Source organism: Hoplias malabaricus, chromosome 2, assembly GCF_029633855.1.
Source record: "Hoplias malabaricus isolate fHopMal1 chromosome 2, fHopMal1.hap1, whole genome shotgun sequence".
In the NCBI taxonomy this organism is placed as follows: domain Eukaryota; kingdom Metazoa; phylum Chordata; class Actinopteri; order Characiformes; family Erythrinidae; genus Hoplias; species Hoplias malabaricus.
Genome location: NC_089801.1, coordinates 43105836 through 43123756, shown reverse-complemented (window position 1 = coordinate 43123756; position 17921 = coordinate 43105836). Strand labels below are relative to the sequence as shown.

General features: G+C 41.3%; 1 protein-coding gene across 6 annotated transcripts in view; it reads right to left on the bottom strand.

Annotated features, from left to right (window-relative positions):
• Nucleotides 1–17921, bottom strand: part of pcm1 (pericentriolar material 1) — a 40377-nt gene that overhangs the window by 12699 nt on the left and 9757 nt on the right. For 4 of the 6 annotated variants that reach the window (XM_066659764.1, XM_066659763.1, XM_066659769.1 and 1 more), the window contains 23 exons: nt 16843–16984; nt 14902–15099; nt 14231–14394; nt 13008–13249; nt 12120–12238; nt 11899–12028; nt 11522–11686; nt 11052–11215; nt 10648–10848; nt 10237–10525; nt 9955–10100; nt 9336–9541; nt 8943–9114; nt 7618–7898; nt 7055–7222; nt 6666–6722; nt 5965–6137; nt 5637–5768; nt 5111–5231; nt 4416–4553; nt 2308–2405; nt 1894–2028; nt 1415–1615 (listed from right to left, as the gene is read on the bottom strand). In XM_066659764.1, coding sequence (XP_066515861.1) covers nt 1415–1615; nt 1894–2028; nt 2308–2405; nt 4416–4553; nt 5111–5231; nt 5637–5768; nt 5965–6137; nt 6666–6722; nt 7055–7222; nt 7618–7898; nt 8943–9114; nt 9336–9541; nt 9955–10100; nt 10237–10525; nt 10648–10848; nt 11052–11215; nt 11522–11686; nt 11899–12028; nt 12120–12238; nt 13008–13249; nt 14231–14394; nt 14902–15099; nt 16843–16984 — 3842 coding nt within the window. The remainder of the gene's footprint in view (nt 1–1414; nt 1616–1893; nt 2029–2307; nt 2406–4415; nt 4554–5110; nt 5232–5636; nt 5769–5964; nt 6138–6665; nt 6723–7054; nt 7223–7617; nt 7899–8942; nt 9115–9335; nt 9542–9954; nt 10101–10236; nt 10526–10647; nt 10849–11051; nt 11216–11521; nt 11687–11898; nt 12029–12119; nt 12239–13007; nt 13250–14230; nt 14395–14901; nt 15100–16842; nt 16985–17921) is intronic. The other 2 variants (XM_066659767.1, XM_066659768.1) reach the window with 2 other exon arrangements.

Here is a 17921-nt window from a genome sequence, read left to right as displayed (position 1 = left end):
GCGTGTTTGTCCTGCCTCCTTGGGTACACGTTGCCATAACTCTGCCCCTGATTGGTCTACAGACTTGATTGACATGTCTTTGGAAAGCTGAGCACCTAAGCTAAACCAGTGTGACATGGGTCCACGAGGATCATATTTTAATTATTTTTTGAAAATGCGTACTATTTTTTTGGCCAGTACTCGACACAAACATGAGGATTACTTACGAACGGTTTGATGAAGAGACTCAGATTTAGTCTCGTTTTGAAGGGGACTATCTAAGGTAAGCGCTGCTGTGCTAACTTTGTGTGTGAGCCGCTTGTGGGCTCTTCAGGCTTCGAGAAGCAGCGGTTTTGTCATTGATGAGGAAGAAATCTGAAGTTTGGAATATCTTATTTTTTTGGCTTTAATTCCTTAGTCCTACATTTTAGTGTATATCCTTGTGATCGTAAGAGGCTGACCGTTGGATTGGTGTATGATATGTACACATTGACTCAAATATGGCGCAGTGAAAAATCAGAAAATCTGTACTGTACCTAATATTTTTTCATAACAATTTCAAATAACAGCAAAAATAATTATTTATCAGTGAGATTATATATAAAATGATTAAATCAATGAAAATCAGTGACTTTAAGCTTTAATTTGGTACATTAACTGTCGACTTTGGACCTGTAGTACTTGAGATATACTGACGATATAACAATTAGTGATTTTTTTATTTTTTATAGGCACCGCCGACCAATGAGCGAAATAAGAGGCGAAATAACGCTGGGTATCTAGGTTACAACTATCAAATCAGTCGTTTATGACAGCAGTCATAATAAATAGTGAGAGCTTAAGAAGTGAGTACATACTGTTTTCTCTGACGAGACGGCATGCATCTACAGGTTGGAGGCTTGTACTCCTGTACTTGTGCTCAATGTCTGTCTGTCTGTAAGATGGCAAAATGGACGCAAGGGGCGCTCTAACAGCCAGAATGATGGATCTGCCCACAGCATTGCCTGTGTGCATTGTGTAAATATCGGCCTCTTGCGGTAATATATCGGCTGATGCCGATTATAAAAAAAAAAAAAGCCAAAAATCGGCCGGCCAATATATCAGTCGATCACTAATTGGCAATGATTCTTTATGTACTTAATGACACTGTTTTACGCTGAAATGGACCCAAACTCAGTAGTAGAGTTTGGGGCCATTTCAGTACAGCTGTAATGCTGGTAGCTACAATTGCTATAAAATCTGTATGTAAGAAATACACCTATATATATATATATATATATATATATATATATATATATGAATTTTTTTTTCCAGGCAGGATTCTGTACTACTGTATAAATAAATCTGAAGACACAATGCACCAGAATCACAAACCAGGCCTGTTTGAAACCTGAATGATTTCTCAAATAGGCATACTTTAGAAAACACAGGTTACCTCTGAGCTGGTGGGGGTGGGGATAGTGGTGTGTTTTAAAGGTGCAGCTTGGCTGCGTCTTTTGGCACGGTGTGTGTTCTGGTCGATATCCTGCATGAGTCTGAAGAAGGCCAGTTCATTGAACAGAATCTCTGAGATCTCCACAAGCAGGTCCTCGCCACAGTCCTGTAGCGTCCGGCCCACAAACTCACTCAGAGAGTCCTACCATACAAACATACACAAATCAGATGAGGAATATTTTTTTTTACAGCCAGATTCTATTAAAGGTGCAATGTGGATTTCACTATAACAGCCCTGTGATATCAACCACCATTCTTCTCTGATTCATGATTTGAATACTTATGTGGCTTCACTGGTAAATTTCCCCAAACGAGAAACCATAAAGCAGGGAACAAGCATGTTTACACATGATGTAGCAATAATTACATTTTGTCAATGGGGTGTTTCTGCAGTATTATAAGTGTGAAAGCAGGGGGCACCTGTAAGATGCCTCCGAGTTGCCTGTGGAAAAAACGCATGAACTCCTTGCTGTCGTCATTCTGCTGAGTCAGGGTCAACACCATTCGCCGCACTGCAGTCAGCAGCTGTGGAGAACAGACTTCCCCCATGTGCTCCTGAGAGACAGAGAGAGATGTTTGTCTACATTATCACAGTATGTAATTTCTGAGGATTTGGGACTTCTCTGGTGTTAATGTGTAACTGTACCCAATGTGCTGACTACCACATTTTAAGTCTGATTTATACTTCTCTGTAGATCCACATAAACCTCATGAGGCTCAACAGAGAGAAGGGAGTCATGTTAGGTTATTGTCATGTTATTATCATGTTAGTGCCACACTGAGACCTTATGAGGATTTGGGGAACTGTGTTACAGAAACAGCAGCCATTCTTACCTTCAGGAAGGGGATGACCTCTGTCATGATGGCTTTGATCTGTCTGTCCAACTGCTGTGTGTCAATCTGTGGACAACGCACCTCTGTGGAGGACTGGCCTAAACACACAGACACAGAAAAATGAACATAGGTTTCAAATTAATGTTCTTGCCTGGCAGCAAACCTCTCAACACTATTCTGACAAGTCCTTTATGGTTTGAGTCAAATTAGTAAAACTCATATTCCCAGGATGCAACTGATCTAACGTTAATTACAAGTAGCTGCTCCATTATAGCCCCAATGTAAATAGATACATACATTAAAAAGGGGAAATACTCCCGATTCTTCACAGTGAAGACAGATCTGATTCTTAATGAAAAGTCATTCATTGTTAAGGACGGCCGCTTTCAGTTCCTGTTCTTTTATATGATAATGAGCCTCTCGCTGTTCAACCCGACCCGAGCGCACAGCAGTGAGTAGGAAGGAGCAGAAGCTCTAGTTTTTAGCCGTTTTCGCTCTGTTCTCGCTCTTCTCCATTTTTACTCAGTGCTCTTATTTCACCGTAACTGTTGTCTCTTAACATTTAACCTTTTATTTGTGCTCTCACATAAACGGGAGTCCAGCACTGTGCTTGGACAGACTCAGCCGAGGGGCAATTTTAACCCTCTGGTGGTTTATCCTAGAAAAATAATAAACATACCTCCTGAAACCTTAAAAGATCTTTTCATATATATGGAGGTTGAAAAATATGTTTTTAGCTTGTTGTGATAGAAAGATAAGCAACAAGAGGCAGGTTTCAGTATAAAAGTCAGAACGTGAGCCTTGAAAGCCCATCCTTTCGTATTAATATGGTGACTGCATGATAATATGGCCGATTTTATTGGAGGATTAAGGCCACAACACAACATGTGAACAAGCTCATATCAATATAAACAAAAGCACGTTGCTGTGTTTTCACACCAAGCGCATAGCTTCAAGACACGCTTTTCAGCTGCCTGAGGATGAAATGCTTCAATTTAAAGCAATGTTCTAATCCCAAAGAGGAATGTGATGTGTATGTGTAATATGTTTGACTGCAGCATGTTTGGCACTGATTAGCATCTACTCTAAGTGTTTCAGTAGTATATCCCAGCAATGGAATTTGTGAAGCTGAGAGTGTTTTGTAATTGCGTAGAGGTTCAACTGACAGAGTAAAAAACAGCTTGGAAAAAGTTTGCATATGCTCTGCTGTTTTCAAGCAGTCATCTAAAGCTCATGTTTATGGCTTTGTGGCTCGAAAGCAGTCTATGTCGTTGTTAAATAACTAAAATACCACCAATTACAACAAAACGATTCAGCCTGAGCTGTTGGTCTCATTGATGGTGTGGGGGCTAATGGGCCATTATCTTTGACAGCGGAGATAGGATTTCTCACCTGTGTTATCTCATAAATATTCAATGTGTGAGCCACAGGTATTGAGAAAAGCAGTGACACATTAGATTTATATCAAGTAAAACTGAAATAAATAAAAAAAGTTCAGAGCAATAAAGAGAACTTAATAAATGTTTACAATGTGTTTTTTTTCCACTATATATCTGCACCTTTGAAAATAAGTTTTTAGGAAGTCCATGTTTATAGATAATTAATAAAAAAAAAAAAAAAAAACCCACATGAATGACATGTATACTTGTCTCAAATTATTGTTGCTGGGCTTGTGCTGAATATTATCATGTGTAGCTTTTTGGGAACAAACTCTATTTGACAATTTGTAATGTCAGATTACTTCAGGCATGGCTGAAAGACTCCAGACTGCAGTGAGTTAATGTCTCTGTACTTGACTTCAAATCAGAATGGAATCAGAACGGCTCATTTTATCTCATGTTTTCACACAGAAAACTGACTGGGTGGTCTTGTTTCACAACATGTGGATTGGTGGGCTCCAGATAAAAATAATAATGTGTACATGAACTCTAAAGAAGTGACTTTTTTCAATAATATGACTGCATTAAATACATTATCCACACTTTCAATTTAAATGACTGGTAACTACATCCTTGGTTCTAATCAGTATATAACGTATTATTAGCGATGGACAAACACCTGTTTTTTTAAGACATGAAGAGGATTATTGTGTGGAGAATATGAAGTACCTTCAGGAAGAGCTGAACCAGCAGCAGCTGCAGCACTACCAAGCTCAGGGTTAGGGACAGCAAACTCCGCCTTTAGTTTCATGCGCTCAAACTCCCTCATGCGAGCCATAGCTTTATCTAAATGAATTACTGTGTTACCTACAAGGAGAGGCAGGACCGAGGGAGAGGGAGGGAAGGCAGGGGATGAAGGGAAGGTATGTGAAAGAAACAAAAGGAAAGAGAATCCCACAAACAAGACTTTTGCTTAATATCACCAACAGGGGGCAAAAAAGGTTTACAGCTAGACAAGCAGAACACCAAGAACCTCATGCAGACCAAAGCAAGAGTCCAGATCATCCCTGCATTGGATATGTTCATAAATTTGTTATGCTAGAATTATCTGTCGTTTCCTCTGATGATTATCTTTCATGTGATGAAATAGCTGTTATTCTGACACCTAATGAGCTAAAAATCTGTGGCCAAAAATGTGTGGTATTTTACAAAAAAACTTCACTAACCATTAATAATCACATTCATAAATTTTGCAGGCAAATTTTCAGCTAGTCTCCTGTTCTCTTGTTCTGTCAACCCCCAACAAGCGTTGTTGGAGGAGGGAGAACACCAAACTGCACAGGACAGGAGGTACTTCAAGACTGAACCACTACATTAGTGAGACTTAGCACAGATCTCTATTTTTAAAATGTGAGAGTTTCTACCAAGGTCGTCACTGGCGAACGGCTCCAGGTTGGAAGAAGTGGACATCAAACTCTCATCGTCCACAGAGTCTACATCTTGAGTCTTCCCCATCTTCACCCTAACATCCTTTTCAGAAGCATCCTAAAATGAAAAATTCAGCTTTAACTGACGTTTCTGCTTTAAGAGGTTTCATTGTCAAAATGGTCGACAGCCAGCAGCCTGCTATCACTGCTGCTAACGTCAAATGTGGGAGTCTGTGTTCTTCCAAGCTGCTCGGCAGCTAGCCTGCTGTCACTGCTGTTATCTACTGTGACTTTTGATATAAGGAGCCAGTTTTACCCTAGCTGTTTGCCACTGCTCGCTGGCTGCTTGTTCTATTAGTCATATTTTTCTAAGCAACTTTGTTCTTCAAATTTACTATACAAATTCGACCTATTCATGTTTCTTATTTATTACTATTAATAACATTATGGTGTCGGCAATACAGAGCCATTAGGCCACTCTGGAGTCCCTCTGTATACATATTAAAATTTGAGTGCTCCTCACATTGTCAGTAGTAGCGAGACTCTCGCTGGGAGTTAGTTCAGACTGAGACCCTGTAGCCCACACAGCCGGTCCCAGAGACGACCCCTGCTCCTCAGCAGCACTCTTTTCCGTCAGGTGCCGGGTCACAATATCCTTAACGACAAAAAATAAAAATAAAAAAAAAGCAAAAGTGTGAGTGACTCTCGTCTGACAGGGTAAAAACTACTTTAAATCAAGGAAAAGAAGATAAACTGAAGCGGCACTACATCAAAAAACACAAGTAACTGGAGAAATTAGGTTACGACCAGATACTGATACACGCTCTAAATATCTGTGTGTGTCTGTCTACCTGTAGTGCATACAGCGCCCTCTGGCGCAGGTAGTCTGTATTGAGCAGCTGAAGCTCATGGAAGAGCTCGATGAGGAAATGAGGACGAGACTCGTTCTGAGAGATTAGAGTCGCCACCTCAGAATAAATTGTCTCCCTCAGAGCCTCGAACAGAGAGAAATCACTGCTGGCATCTAGAGAGAGAAAGAAAAAGACATGGTGTCACTGATGTAAATCACAAATCAGAAGGAGCACAAAAACCAAGTCTATTATATGTGTGTCCAAAATAATACTGCTAAAATAATATTTTAATATTTCTAAATGAATGCACTTCTTGTTCTACACAAAAAGTACTTTGGAAAATAAATCTGCTGTACTGATAAAGTGCTATAAAGTTTGTTGCATCTGTGGTCATATAAAAAAAAAATAAATAAATAAATAAATAAATAACACAAGGTGTTGTTTTAAAAAAACATCAATCTGTTTTGCAACATATCACACAGGACCAACACTTCTCAGCTGTGTTTCACGTGTTGTTTGTTAACAGATTAAATCTCACCAGAGGAGAGAAAGCAAGAAGATGTAAACAAAGAACAAAAATGAGTGTTTTTATTCAAAAGTGAAAATTTCAATGACTGAACCATGCAACATTATGGAAAAATTAAAGATAACACTCTTCTATATGAAGGGGTGCTGTTAGCAGGTGTGGGGTTCAGTGTTACCTGGGGCTTCTGTGCATGCGATTCTGTTAGAGAGGAAGGGGGTTCTCCAAGCATACGCTGTGAGAAAACCAAAAATGACACATGAAGCACATGAAACAAATGTGAAACAGAAGAGACAGCAGGATTAAAACAAACATGGGATGGAGAACAATACGACATGAAGAATATAAAAATAACACAGGGCTCAGAACAGTCAGCATTTCTGTCTCCATTTGCTTTTCCCCTCAGAATGGAAATGATGGTATAACCCAGTGATGGGTGGTTATATTAGACCCTTTAAAGTTGTGAGGTTTGTGAGTAAAACCCAAGCGTTATTCTAAGGTACTTTGGGGAAGAGGTTGCTGAATGCTCTGAATGTAAAACAGACAACGCTGTGCTTGGAGACGGACCTGAGGAGACATCGTGTTTAGTGTTCTCGGTTTTGCTGTCTAGTTTCTCCTGCGTCAGTTTGTCCAGGAGGCTCTGGTTGGAGTCGCGAGATTTCGGCAAAGAGGGACGCTCCCTCTCTCTCTCAGGCCCAAACTCCGTGGTGCTAGAAAGAGTGTCACTCTCCACACCTGCATAGGAAAGAAGAGATAAGAGAAAGAGGGAGGGGCAAATAATGAGAAAAGGGTGATAGAAGGTAGGAAAAAGGGGGAGAGGAGAGAAAGTGAGAGGAATGTGAGAAAGAAGAAAGAGAAAGAGGGAGCAAGGAAACATTGGGACAGTGAGAAACAGAAAGATAAAGAGAGAGAGAAAATAGAGAAAGAGGGAGATTTCAAAATACTGCATTCATGTACAGATGACATTTCCCAGTTTCCCAGAGGACAACTGTAGACACCTTGTCTATCCAGCGTTTGGTGACACACTGAAATACACTAAAACCCCACGTTCACACTTCAAATATCACACAGGATTTACTAATCTATCTAAGGGACTTGAAATGAACACTGCCCCCCTCCCTCACGCATACCCTTGTGGCTCTTGGCTCTCCGGCGCCGGCTCCTGGGGGTTTTGTCTCGGGACGCGAGGCTGGCTTGAGCGCAGGCTTTGTGACCTGCTCTGAAGGTTTTAGTGACTGTGGTCTGGTCTTGAATGCTGCTCAGAGAGTCCTGAGACTGAGGGACGATGGCAGGAGAGACTAGAGGAGGCTGAGCCTGAACTCGGTCCGAGCCGCCGGCAATGACTCGCTGGTCACTCTGTCTGTTCAGAGAGGAGTTTAACCAGCTGGAGCCTTGAGGAGCGCTCTGAGACCTGAGGCAGAGAGAGAGAGAGAGAGAGAGAGAGAGAGAGAGAGAGAGAGAAAGAGAGAGAGAAATTCAGGAGAATGTATTTGTGGGCAGAGTATGAATGGGTGTTTTAATATGTCTTTTTCAGTCACGGATGAACCTAAATGAGAATTCTGGGTTAACATTACTGACAAATGCAACGCTTATTTGTATAACATTTTAACTTTCAACCAACTATGTGCAAATAATGAAGTAAAAAAGTGTCTCCTGATAAAATTGTTAGCTGCACTTAATTAGCTAACTGCTCCTTACAAAGATTGGTCACAGCTATAAATGCTTTTTAACTGAAGTTAAATTACACTGCAGATCTCAAACTAACAAAAATACTATTAATAAATAAGTGAATGTTAACATAAAGCAAATGATACTTCCAGTATCATCAAGCATCACTAGCTGTGACGTCAACAATGCGCCATTTTGAAGGTACTGCCTCAGCGAGCAGTGCTTTGAAAACAGCAAAGAACAAATTGAAAATGGCACCAATCTCTATACAATAAGCATAAGCACAAAGAGGATTCCACACCAAAACCAAGTCAGCGAGAACACTAAGGACCTGTCTGTGATGATGATGATGATGATGATGATGAATGAAGCCATATTAAAATTTGTTTGTCAGACCTAAACTAGAGATATTGTTTAACACACAAAACCAATGCCTAACATTTGACACAGGGATAAATAATAAAGAAAAATATTTGTAATCTTGAATAAATGATGATGAATAAAAATAAGTTTACAGCCCAGAGGATAAAGCAGAATTTAGCCAAGTTTTAACAGGATTTAAAATTTAGATTTAGATTTAAAACTTTTATATTTTTTTCACATCTTTACCCATTACCGCAGTGACCATTTTACACAAGACCATTTTATCAGTGAAAGAACACAAAGAGCAAGCAATTACACAACTGCATTGGACACAGAGTACCTGCAAAATGGCAGTGAACGTAAAAGTCCACGCCAAATTTACACCGTCTGTCACAGACAGAATGAAGAGCCTTGCACCATTTACCGTTTCTCTGAGTTGTTGAGAGGGGTTCTCTGCAGTGGAGGAGGGAAGCTCATGTATTCAGTTTTGAGCGACATGTTTGGGTCGTTCTGCTGTTGATTCGGACTCGGCTGAACACGTGACGCAAGCTCACAATCAGGACCGCCGGCTGGGAACAGAGGAGAGAAGCTGAAACCTGGGCCAGAGAGAGTGAGACAAAAAATTAAGATAAAAGAAAGACAGTGTGAGACAAAAAAAAGATAAAGACAGACAGAGCAAACAGAAAAAGAGAGAGAAAGAGAGTGGGGGGACAGAGTGGGAAAGGCAGACAAAGTTAGTAAATCACAGTGTATGGAAAAATAAATATAGAAGAAAGAGAGACAAACATAAAACCAAACCAAGATCACCACCACTCACTGGTGGACACTGGGGAGAAGCTGGCAACCCCAGAGAAGCCGAGTGGGTTGATGGGAGGAAAGGGGAAGAACAGCGAGGATGAGACAGATTCCTGAGCTACGGTAGGATGCGGCTGTTGTCCTGACGTTGAGGATGAAGGCTGTTGTCCTGAAGACTGCTGCTGATTCTGCTGCTGCCGGAGGAGCTCATTCAGAACCTGCTTCAGCCTTTAGACATAAATAAAAGAGCAGCCTTAAAAAGGTGATGAGGTGGAGACATGAGTCCCCCGACTTTCCTGTGGTCAACAGCTTCGCTTCTACATGGGGAGCCCTAAAACTGAGCTGTCTGCACATCTTCAGAGAGCCCATGTCTATTACAAAACCAAGCCAGTTTAACAGACACTCTCCATCTTCTGGGTGCAACTGATGATAACCAATAGATGGTTGTGTTGCTCTTAACAACAAGACATAGATATGGACATGTTTTATATCAATAAGATAAAGTTAAAGGAAAGCTCATCTTTGTGGTAAAATGCTCTAAATAATGATTCAAAGAGAAAGATCAGCTTCATAAACTTGTAAGACTGGCTCAAAAGAACAGAACTTGTTTTAAAATTATGTAGGTAAGCTCAGATACATACCTGTGGACATTGTTTTGTTGCCAAGCGAGCTGTGTGTAGCACTGATTGAGCTGGTGCATGATGAGAGGAACCTGCGGAGAACCCAGGTTACTCGGCAAAACATTGTAAGGCCCTGTAAGCACTGACTGGAGCATACACGACAAAGTCTTTAAAACAAACACACAAACACACACACACACACAAAAAAAGATATTTCTCAGTACAACAGGATGTAAAAATGCACTGATGCTATGTGATGCATGTAATTTGGGGGGCTGTAACGATCTGTTACTAATCACTCACTTGTTGGTCCTGCAGCAGGGTGTGGCACATGGTGGTGCTAAAGTCCAGCTGTTTCTGGAGCTGTGAGATCTGCTCCTGCCAGCGATTATGCACCGTACCCTCGGAGGCCGAGAGGTCTGCGGCCCAGCGCAGGTTCTCCTGTCTCCTCGCCGAGCTTCTGGGACACGTTCTCACCCTTTCCTTCTCTCTCTCACTCGGGTTCTGGGTTTGGTTCTGGTTCTGATGACAGGGCTGAGGCTGAGGGTGACGAGGAGAGGGACGTCCGGAAAACTCCCCCACCAGCTTCGCACTGGAGGAAACAGAAACAGAGATTTGTGAGGAGTTTTTGTGCATTTTTAAAAATAATTCCCTTTTAACATCTATAAGATCTGGGTAACCTTTCTATGTTTGTATTTCTGAGAGTAACTTTACCCATCTCGATTCTTCCTGCTGATTGAGCTGGGAGGTTTTCTGTTGGAGAAGGAGTGAAGCTCATCAGTGGAGCTGGACTCTTCTCCCTCGTCTTCCTCATCCTCGTCTTCCTCTTCCTCAGCCCCAAGTTCAGATGTGTAGTCTTCATCCTCATCCTCGCCCAGTGGACACTGGGTGGAGCCACCCCAAGTCGCCATAGTCCTGACAATAATTAATAATCACTAATGAACCAAAACATAAGTGTTTTGACAGCTTCCATGGTCTTCTGAGGAATGGGACAACAAACTAGGACCACCATTTTCACAGATTCCCTTTGGAAAACAGCAGTGGTGATTATTATATGCCTTCACAGCTGTAACATCTGTAATTATTACATGTCCACAGAGCTTTAACTGTAGTTTTACCTCTCGTCACGGCTGTAGTTGCGTGAACTGTGTATGTCGCTCCTGAAGGGGGAGTCGGTGAGCGTACTTCTCCTTTGCTGCTCTGCCATCAGACTCTCCAGATGTTTCCGCCTCTGCCTCAGCTCCTCCCTCAACACCTGGTGTCGACGCATCTCAGACCACAGCTGTAGAGAGGGAGACAGAAATCCGTTAAATCTAAAATGTAGCCTGAAGTTATAGAATATATGAATAAGTCAGGATGCAATTCATATTTCTGATTAATTTCAGTCAGAAAACTGGATAAAATGAGCCTTTCTGAGTCTGTCCAATCACAGCGCTGGACGAAACTTTAGACAGGGGGAGAATGCTGCTGTGGGGCTTGTGGGGTTTTCATTAAGACTCAGAACTGTGATCCACTGTGGTCAAGGAGGGAGAATAGATACATTTTCTTATATCCTAGAAATGCTAGGATACCTCACAGGTCCACACACCTCATTGTCAGCGACTGCTACCGGAGCTGGTTCTGTGGTGGGTTTGAGGACTGCTGTGTTGCTCTTGGCTGTGGACGTTGAAGCTGGAGGAGCTGGAGCTGGAGTGGAGGCTGCAGCCGGGAGCTTCTTGGTCATGGGTCCACTTGTGCTGCTGGAGATGGAGGACTGTGAAAAGAGGGGGTGGGGTGATACACTGAGATTATACTAATTATTTAGAGTGAGAAAAAACACTGCCAGTCTTAAAGCCAGCACTATACTTGAAGAGAAGTAATGAGGACACAAGGTCTTAAAACGCCAAGCAGTGAATAGCAGCCACTTTGGAGCAGTTGCTAAATGTATGTGTGTGTGTGTGTGTGTGTGTGTGTGTGTGTGTGTACCTGTAGGTCAGGGCAGGCCCACTGCAGGTCCTGTATCTTTCCCTGAATCTCCATCAATCTCTGTCTCTCTTCATGAAGCTGCTTCAGCTCCTCCTTCTGCTGCCTCAGCTTCTCCTCATAGAGCTTTTCCCTGAGGAACACGCATACAAATCCACAAGTAACAAAAGTAACATAACCAAAGCTAACACACTGTACACAAAGAGAAAAATACACACACACACCTGGCCTTGTCAGAGAGGGAAAGCTCTCTCTTGGCTTTGGGCGCTGTTGCTCTGGTGTTGTTGGGCTGCTGATGCAAGCCTTCATCCTCATTGGCTGCTGTACCATCTGTATCATCACTCTGTAGAACACACGCACACACACAAATGGTTCTTTACATGGCCGCTTTTCTACTAGCACACCTCCTGCATGAAATTCAGGCGATGACATCATAAAGCCCATCTCTAACAGGTACAGCAGGCTTTGTATTTGCGTGTTATTTTTTGGTTGTTTTTTTGGAGTGAACAAAGCCCCAGGTGTAACAGATCATCACAGTTTTCCCTTGTTGCACGTCCGGCTTTTTTTTTTTAATTAGTTTTTTGTGAGTCAGAAAAAATGTGACCACTGCTGTAACTTGATCAATTTTACAAGCGGCTATTTTGTACTAGGGCTCTGCTGGTGACTGACAGGTCTCTCTGTCCAATCAGCACTCTGCAAGGTTTGCTCATCACATTTAGTACCTACTTGGCTGAGATTTTGCTAGTGGAAAAGCAAAAGAGCCAGGTCAAATCGAGTGGGTTCCTTGGAGTGGAAAAGCGCCAATAGAAACTTTTCAAAGAAAAGTCACTATATAAACACTAGAAGCGGCCATCACAGAAAAGCAGTTTACAAAAATTATAAAAAAAATTTTTTTGCAGTCGTGATGTCATATCTCATGGGTGTTTGTTTGATATTGATTGCCCATAGATTTTCCACCAGTTCCTGAGTTTTTAATAATTAAATTATTCAATTAAAACCTTGCCTCAAAAAGGGACAAAGTGGCATTACAGTGAAGCACAACAGCATCCCCTTGTGGAGCAGGGCATTAACGTCTGTCAGAAACACTGTCCCTGGTGGAACAGTTCTCTCACCTGTACCATGGCCACCAGTTCCTGGAGCTGTCTGAGTTTCTGCTTGGCCGTTTGGAGGCGCTGAACTTTCTGAGTGAAGTCGGTGTCGCCCGCGATGCTGCTTCTGCGGCTGGAGCCAGAACCTGAACTGTCCCTCCTCCGTCTCGCACCATCCTCCTCTTCTACTGCCTCATCTTCATCTTCCACCTCCTCATCTCCATTCTTCACACCACTGAACGAGCTGTCTCTGTTATACTGACACTCTGTGGAGAGAACGCGTTTAAAATCATGCAAGGGTTTGTTAAGACAGTGATTTTGATCAAGAGTGACTTGATTAGACAAGAGAGGTTCCCTGAGCACCATAGATGTTCAAAAGTCATTTTCTGCAAGTCCAAGTCAAGCATCGAGTTTCTTATCATAAGACCAAGTCGAGTAAGGCTCATGGAACTGGGGAACAATCAAAGAGAGTGCGTCTTCGCACAAGAACTTTCACTTTGGGAATAATCACTTGGCTGAGAGGGCCTTGGACCAGTTTGGGCTACACTGCTGCAAGTGAACATTAACTTATTTTTAAACAGGCTGTTTATTTTTAATAACCACCAAGCAAGACTATAAATATAAATGCAGAGAGCATAGTAAAATTTAAATTTAAAATTCAGCTAAATAACCAAGTAATTACAAACATATATGCAACCTTTAGGTTTAGTCCATTTAATACTATGAAACAAAAAGCAAAATCCAGCAAAATGTACAAAAAAACTAATAATAAAGCAGTATATATATTTTATAACCAAATTTAACAAAAAAAGGCTCAGCTCAAGCAGGTGAATTTGTTGCTGCAGTAGTCTGTGCTGATATATGTGGCTGCACTCATGCGCTTTGTTGTGCATGGTAGGGAGTGAAGAGAACGCAGGTGGGGCTGTTACTAAATATCTTCATGGCTGGGACAACCTTCATTACTCTGCATATGACCAAATCACAGCTGTGCTGATATACAGTAATCATCCACACTCAGGAATAGATGGATGTTTCATGCTGAGATGTTTCAAATTAACTAAGCAGGTTTTAAAAATGTAATTATAGAAGTGGGTTTTAGAATAGTTAAAAATAAAAGGAGGAAAGGAGAAAATATATTTTAACAGAGTACATTAAAGTATTCATTTTAGTAATATCTACATAAATCAATAATGCAACATGATTTATGTTTAAAGAGAAAGGAGGGGGATGTATGAAGTGAAGCAGACCTATAGCAGACGGGATGTTGAGGCTGCGCAGGTTTGTGGCTGAGCGATTGTTGATCTCACACTCTGAGTTGAGGCGTCCGTCTCGGTTGTTAGAGCTGCTGCAGGCATTGGTTAGTGTGTTCATGTCCACCCAGTTCCCTCCGGCCTGCGACTGAGCTGGATTCCTGAAACAAACAAACAAGGTTTCAACAGGCAGTCGAGGTGTGATGGATTGTGGTTGCGCTATCACAACACATGGGTATTATGTCTAAATCACCTTCAGACAGTTTAAGGGCTATGTTATCAGTTTGTGTTTCCTTACTCAAAATTTAAAGGGGACATATTTTCCCCCTTCCCCTGGATCTTAATGAAGCATCTGAGACCTGCTTTGGTCAAAACCCCCACAGTAGCACCACCCCCCACCAGTCCATCCAACCAGACCTGTTCAGAACATCAGCTTCCTTTTTATTCCCCCAGAATGCCTGTTCCTTTATATTATAACAAGTCGCTTGCTATTAACTCAGACCTGAGCGCACAGCTGTGAGGAGTGAGGAAGCTCTGATTCTTAGCCTTTAATAAGGGTATAAAAATAAAACAATCCAAACAAAACAAGTCTGTTGTACAGTCTGTTGAGTTTGAGCACATTCTTCTTCATTCATGCACAGAATCTAAAGGAATAGATACTGAGGTACCTAATTGTAGTGACTGGCTCCCTGTTCTCCTGCTCAGAATCAAACATGGCTTCGAAGAGCGACCCGTCCTCTGTCACCTCCTCCTCGTCGTCATTCACATTCTCGTTCACCGCATCCACCATCATGTCTGAAGTCTGCTCGTAGTATTGAACCAGCTCTCTCAGCTCGTTCAGACGCTTATGAACCTCCTTCAGCTTCCTGCAGAGGAGACATGAGAACATATGTTATCTAGAAGGATTTCTCAAGTCCTTTTCCTCATAAAATGTTATAAAGGACATCTAAATTCTACTAGGCTTGCAACAACTAATCAAATATACTGATTAAAAAATCTGTTATAAAACAAATTTCATAACAAGTTAGTTACTCTATTTTTTGTTCTGTAGCAATATTGATTACACTTTAGTCTGTTTTTTCACTCTGAGCATGGCTGCATTGGCGTGGTAGTCCCAACGCAGAAGGCTAACAGACACAGGTTATGGCTAATACTAACATTACTAACATATTCACTTAAACTATGGACTGTTTATCCATATTCACAAGGAAGGAGCACAGCCATTCTTGTGTTTCTGTCAACTTTCACACAAGCTTCTGCTTTAAAACCTGAGGATTAATACTGGACCCTAAAAACTGCCATGAATAGCAGAGATTACAGCAAGTGAAACAAACTGGAGTTTCTGCCCTTATTTTAACCATCAAAATTTTTGTTATTTTGAAACAGGTTCCTTATATTTCATTGCAACAATGCAATTAATATTTTTTTTATAAAGTGTGTTGATACAAATCAAACAATTAGAAAAATATATTAATTGATTATAAATAAACAGCTGCAGGCAAGTCTAGTTTAGTCTGACCGCCATTAGCCATACAGCAAGAGAGGTGTTTCTAGGAAAGCCCAAAATACACACCCTTGTCATTGGAAGATCTGGAGAAGCTTTGGTGCTTCATATCAATGTCCTTGTTTACATGTGGTTTTGAATATGGGATTGTTTTGAACAGAAATCATGGAGGGCAGGTAATAAATACAGAAGACTTAAATAAATACAAAATATATAACACTGGCATCAGTGTTTTGCTTTTATTATTTTATTAAAAAAAACACTACCACCAAAAACCAAGACGATCAAGAACATTTTGTTAATTTTAAGAATTATGTAACTGGTTAGAGTACATCACATGAAGTTTAAGGTGGGTGTGCCCAGCTACATGGAGTTTTATAAACACAGTAATGCCACAAAATGTCTCCCCATCACTTCACTTTACTTCAAGAAAAGACACACACTCATGTAAAATAAGACAAATTCAACAGTCCTCCTCTCTCTCTGTGAGATACATGTGAAATGTTGCTAAGTTCCGAGCTGTCCTTCTGAGCTTGTAAACAGCAGAGTAGAATAACTAACGCAGAGCCAAATACAGCAATAGAAACACACAAACTGAGCATGTTCCTGTTTTATGTCCTATTTTTTGTTTATATGAAACTTTGTAAATGACTCCCTCCAGCTCCACTGAGCGTTAACGCTGCATTAACGCATACATCTTTCTTGCGTTACTGAACCTCGACACACACATGGACAAAGCCACGGTTTGCACTGAAGAACCCACAGTACTTTGGTTCCAGCTGGTAACAAATTTTTCTAGTTGGCAAACCAGTTTATGGTGGTGGAAACACACTGAATGGTTCCATGTGCTTTTCAACATTAGGAGTCACTCTGCCTCTTCTAGGCTGGCCTGGTAGGCGGTCCGGCAAAAACCTTTGTTCAATGCATGGAAGTATTAATATGTAGATGAGAGCCCACAAACCCAGATTTTTTGTAAACTAATCATAGGACTAATTTAAGTGTGAATACAGTTTAATAATCAAATGTTGCCAATTTAATGGAGTGATGCTGTGATGTGTTTCTAAGGGCTTTAAAAGACTGTAACCTTTAAAAGCTGGTCCAGTACCTGAGCTTTTCAGCTGGATGGGCATCATCATTGTAAATGGAGGAATCCTGTCGCACTGCACATGCACCATTTTCTTCACGTCCCAACACAGAAGGCCGCTTAGACACTCCTGAACACATAGCTCGCTGGGACACAACACGGCCTGAGACCACACACAGGGACAGAGAGAGATCAAAATTAGATGACAGACCAAAATGTATCTCACCATAATGACCAACCTTTCACTGTTAAATCTAGTTCTCAGTTACTCCACAAACCAAGGGGGATTCTATTACAATTCAGTGAGGGTTACCCCACACCTCAGGTCTCATAGTGCTTGGTCTCATAGTGGTGCTTCATACTGCTGCTATTAATTAAGCCCCTCTTGTTGTGTTCCCTCTCATGTTGCTCTTGCTCTGTCTGAATTTCATCAGTTTTGCACTGAAGCTATGAGACCAATGCAGCTAACAAATAGCGGAGGATTATTTTGACCTAAGCCTGTCAAAATAATTACATTACTAACTCATCACACAATATTAGTCTATTATAGTAATTTTTGTTGACCAGTGCAATCCAAGTGACACAATTCTAAATTATTACCATATTTTCCGCACTATAAGGCGCACCGGATTATAAGGCGCACCTTCATTGAATGACCTATTTTAAAACTTTGTCCATATATAAGGCGCACCGGATTATAAGGCGCATACAATAGACGCTACAGTAGAGGCTGGGGGTTACGTTATGCATCATATGCGTGTCTCTTAATAGGAGCCATTTTGGGGTCTTTACATAAAAAACAAATGGAAATGAAATATATATACCGGTATATATCCAGCATGCACCGCGCGTGGAAGAAAATTAAGTAGGCGGCTGCTTACCGTAGTTGCCAGACCTGTTGTGGCTCAATATTGGTCCATATATAAGGCGCACTGTTGGCTTTTGAGGCAATTTGAGTTTTATAGGTGCGCCTTATAGTGTGGAAAATACGGTAATACCTTATGAAATGAAACATAACTGAAGTTGGCCTGTTTCTTGACACCTTTTTTTGCCTAGGGATAGGGAGTATCAGTCCTTGTTGAGAAGTAAACCCACATGTA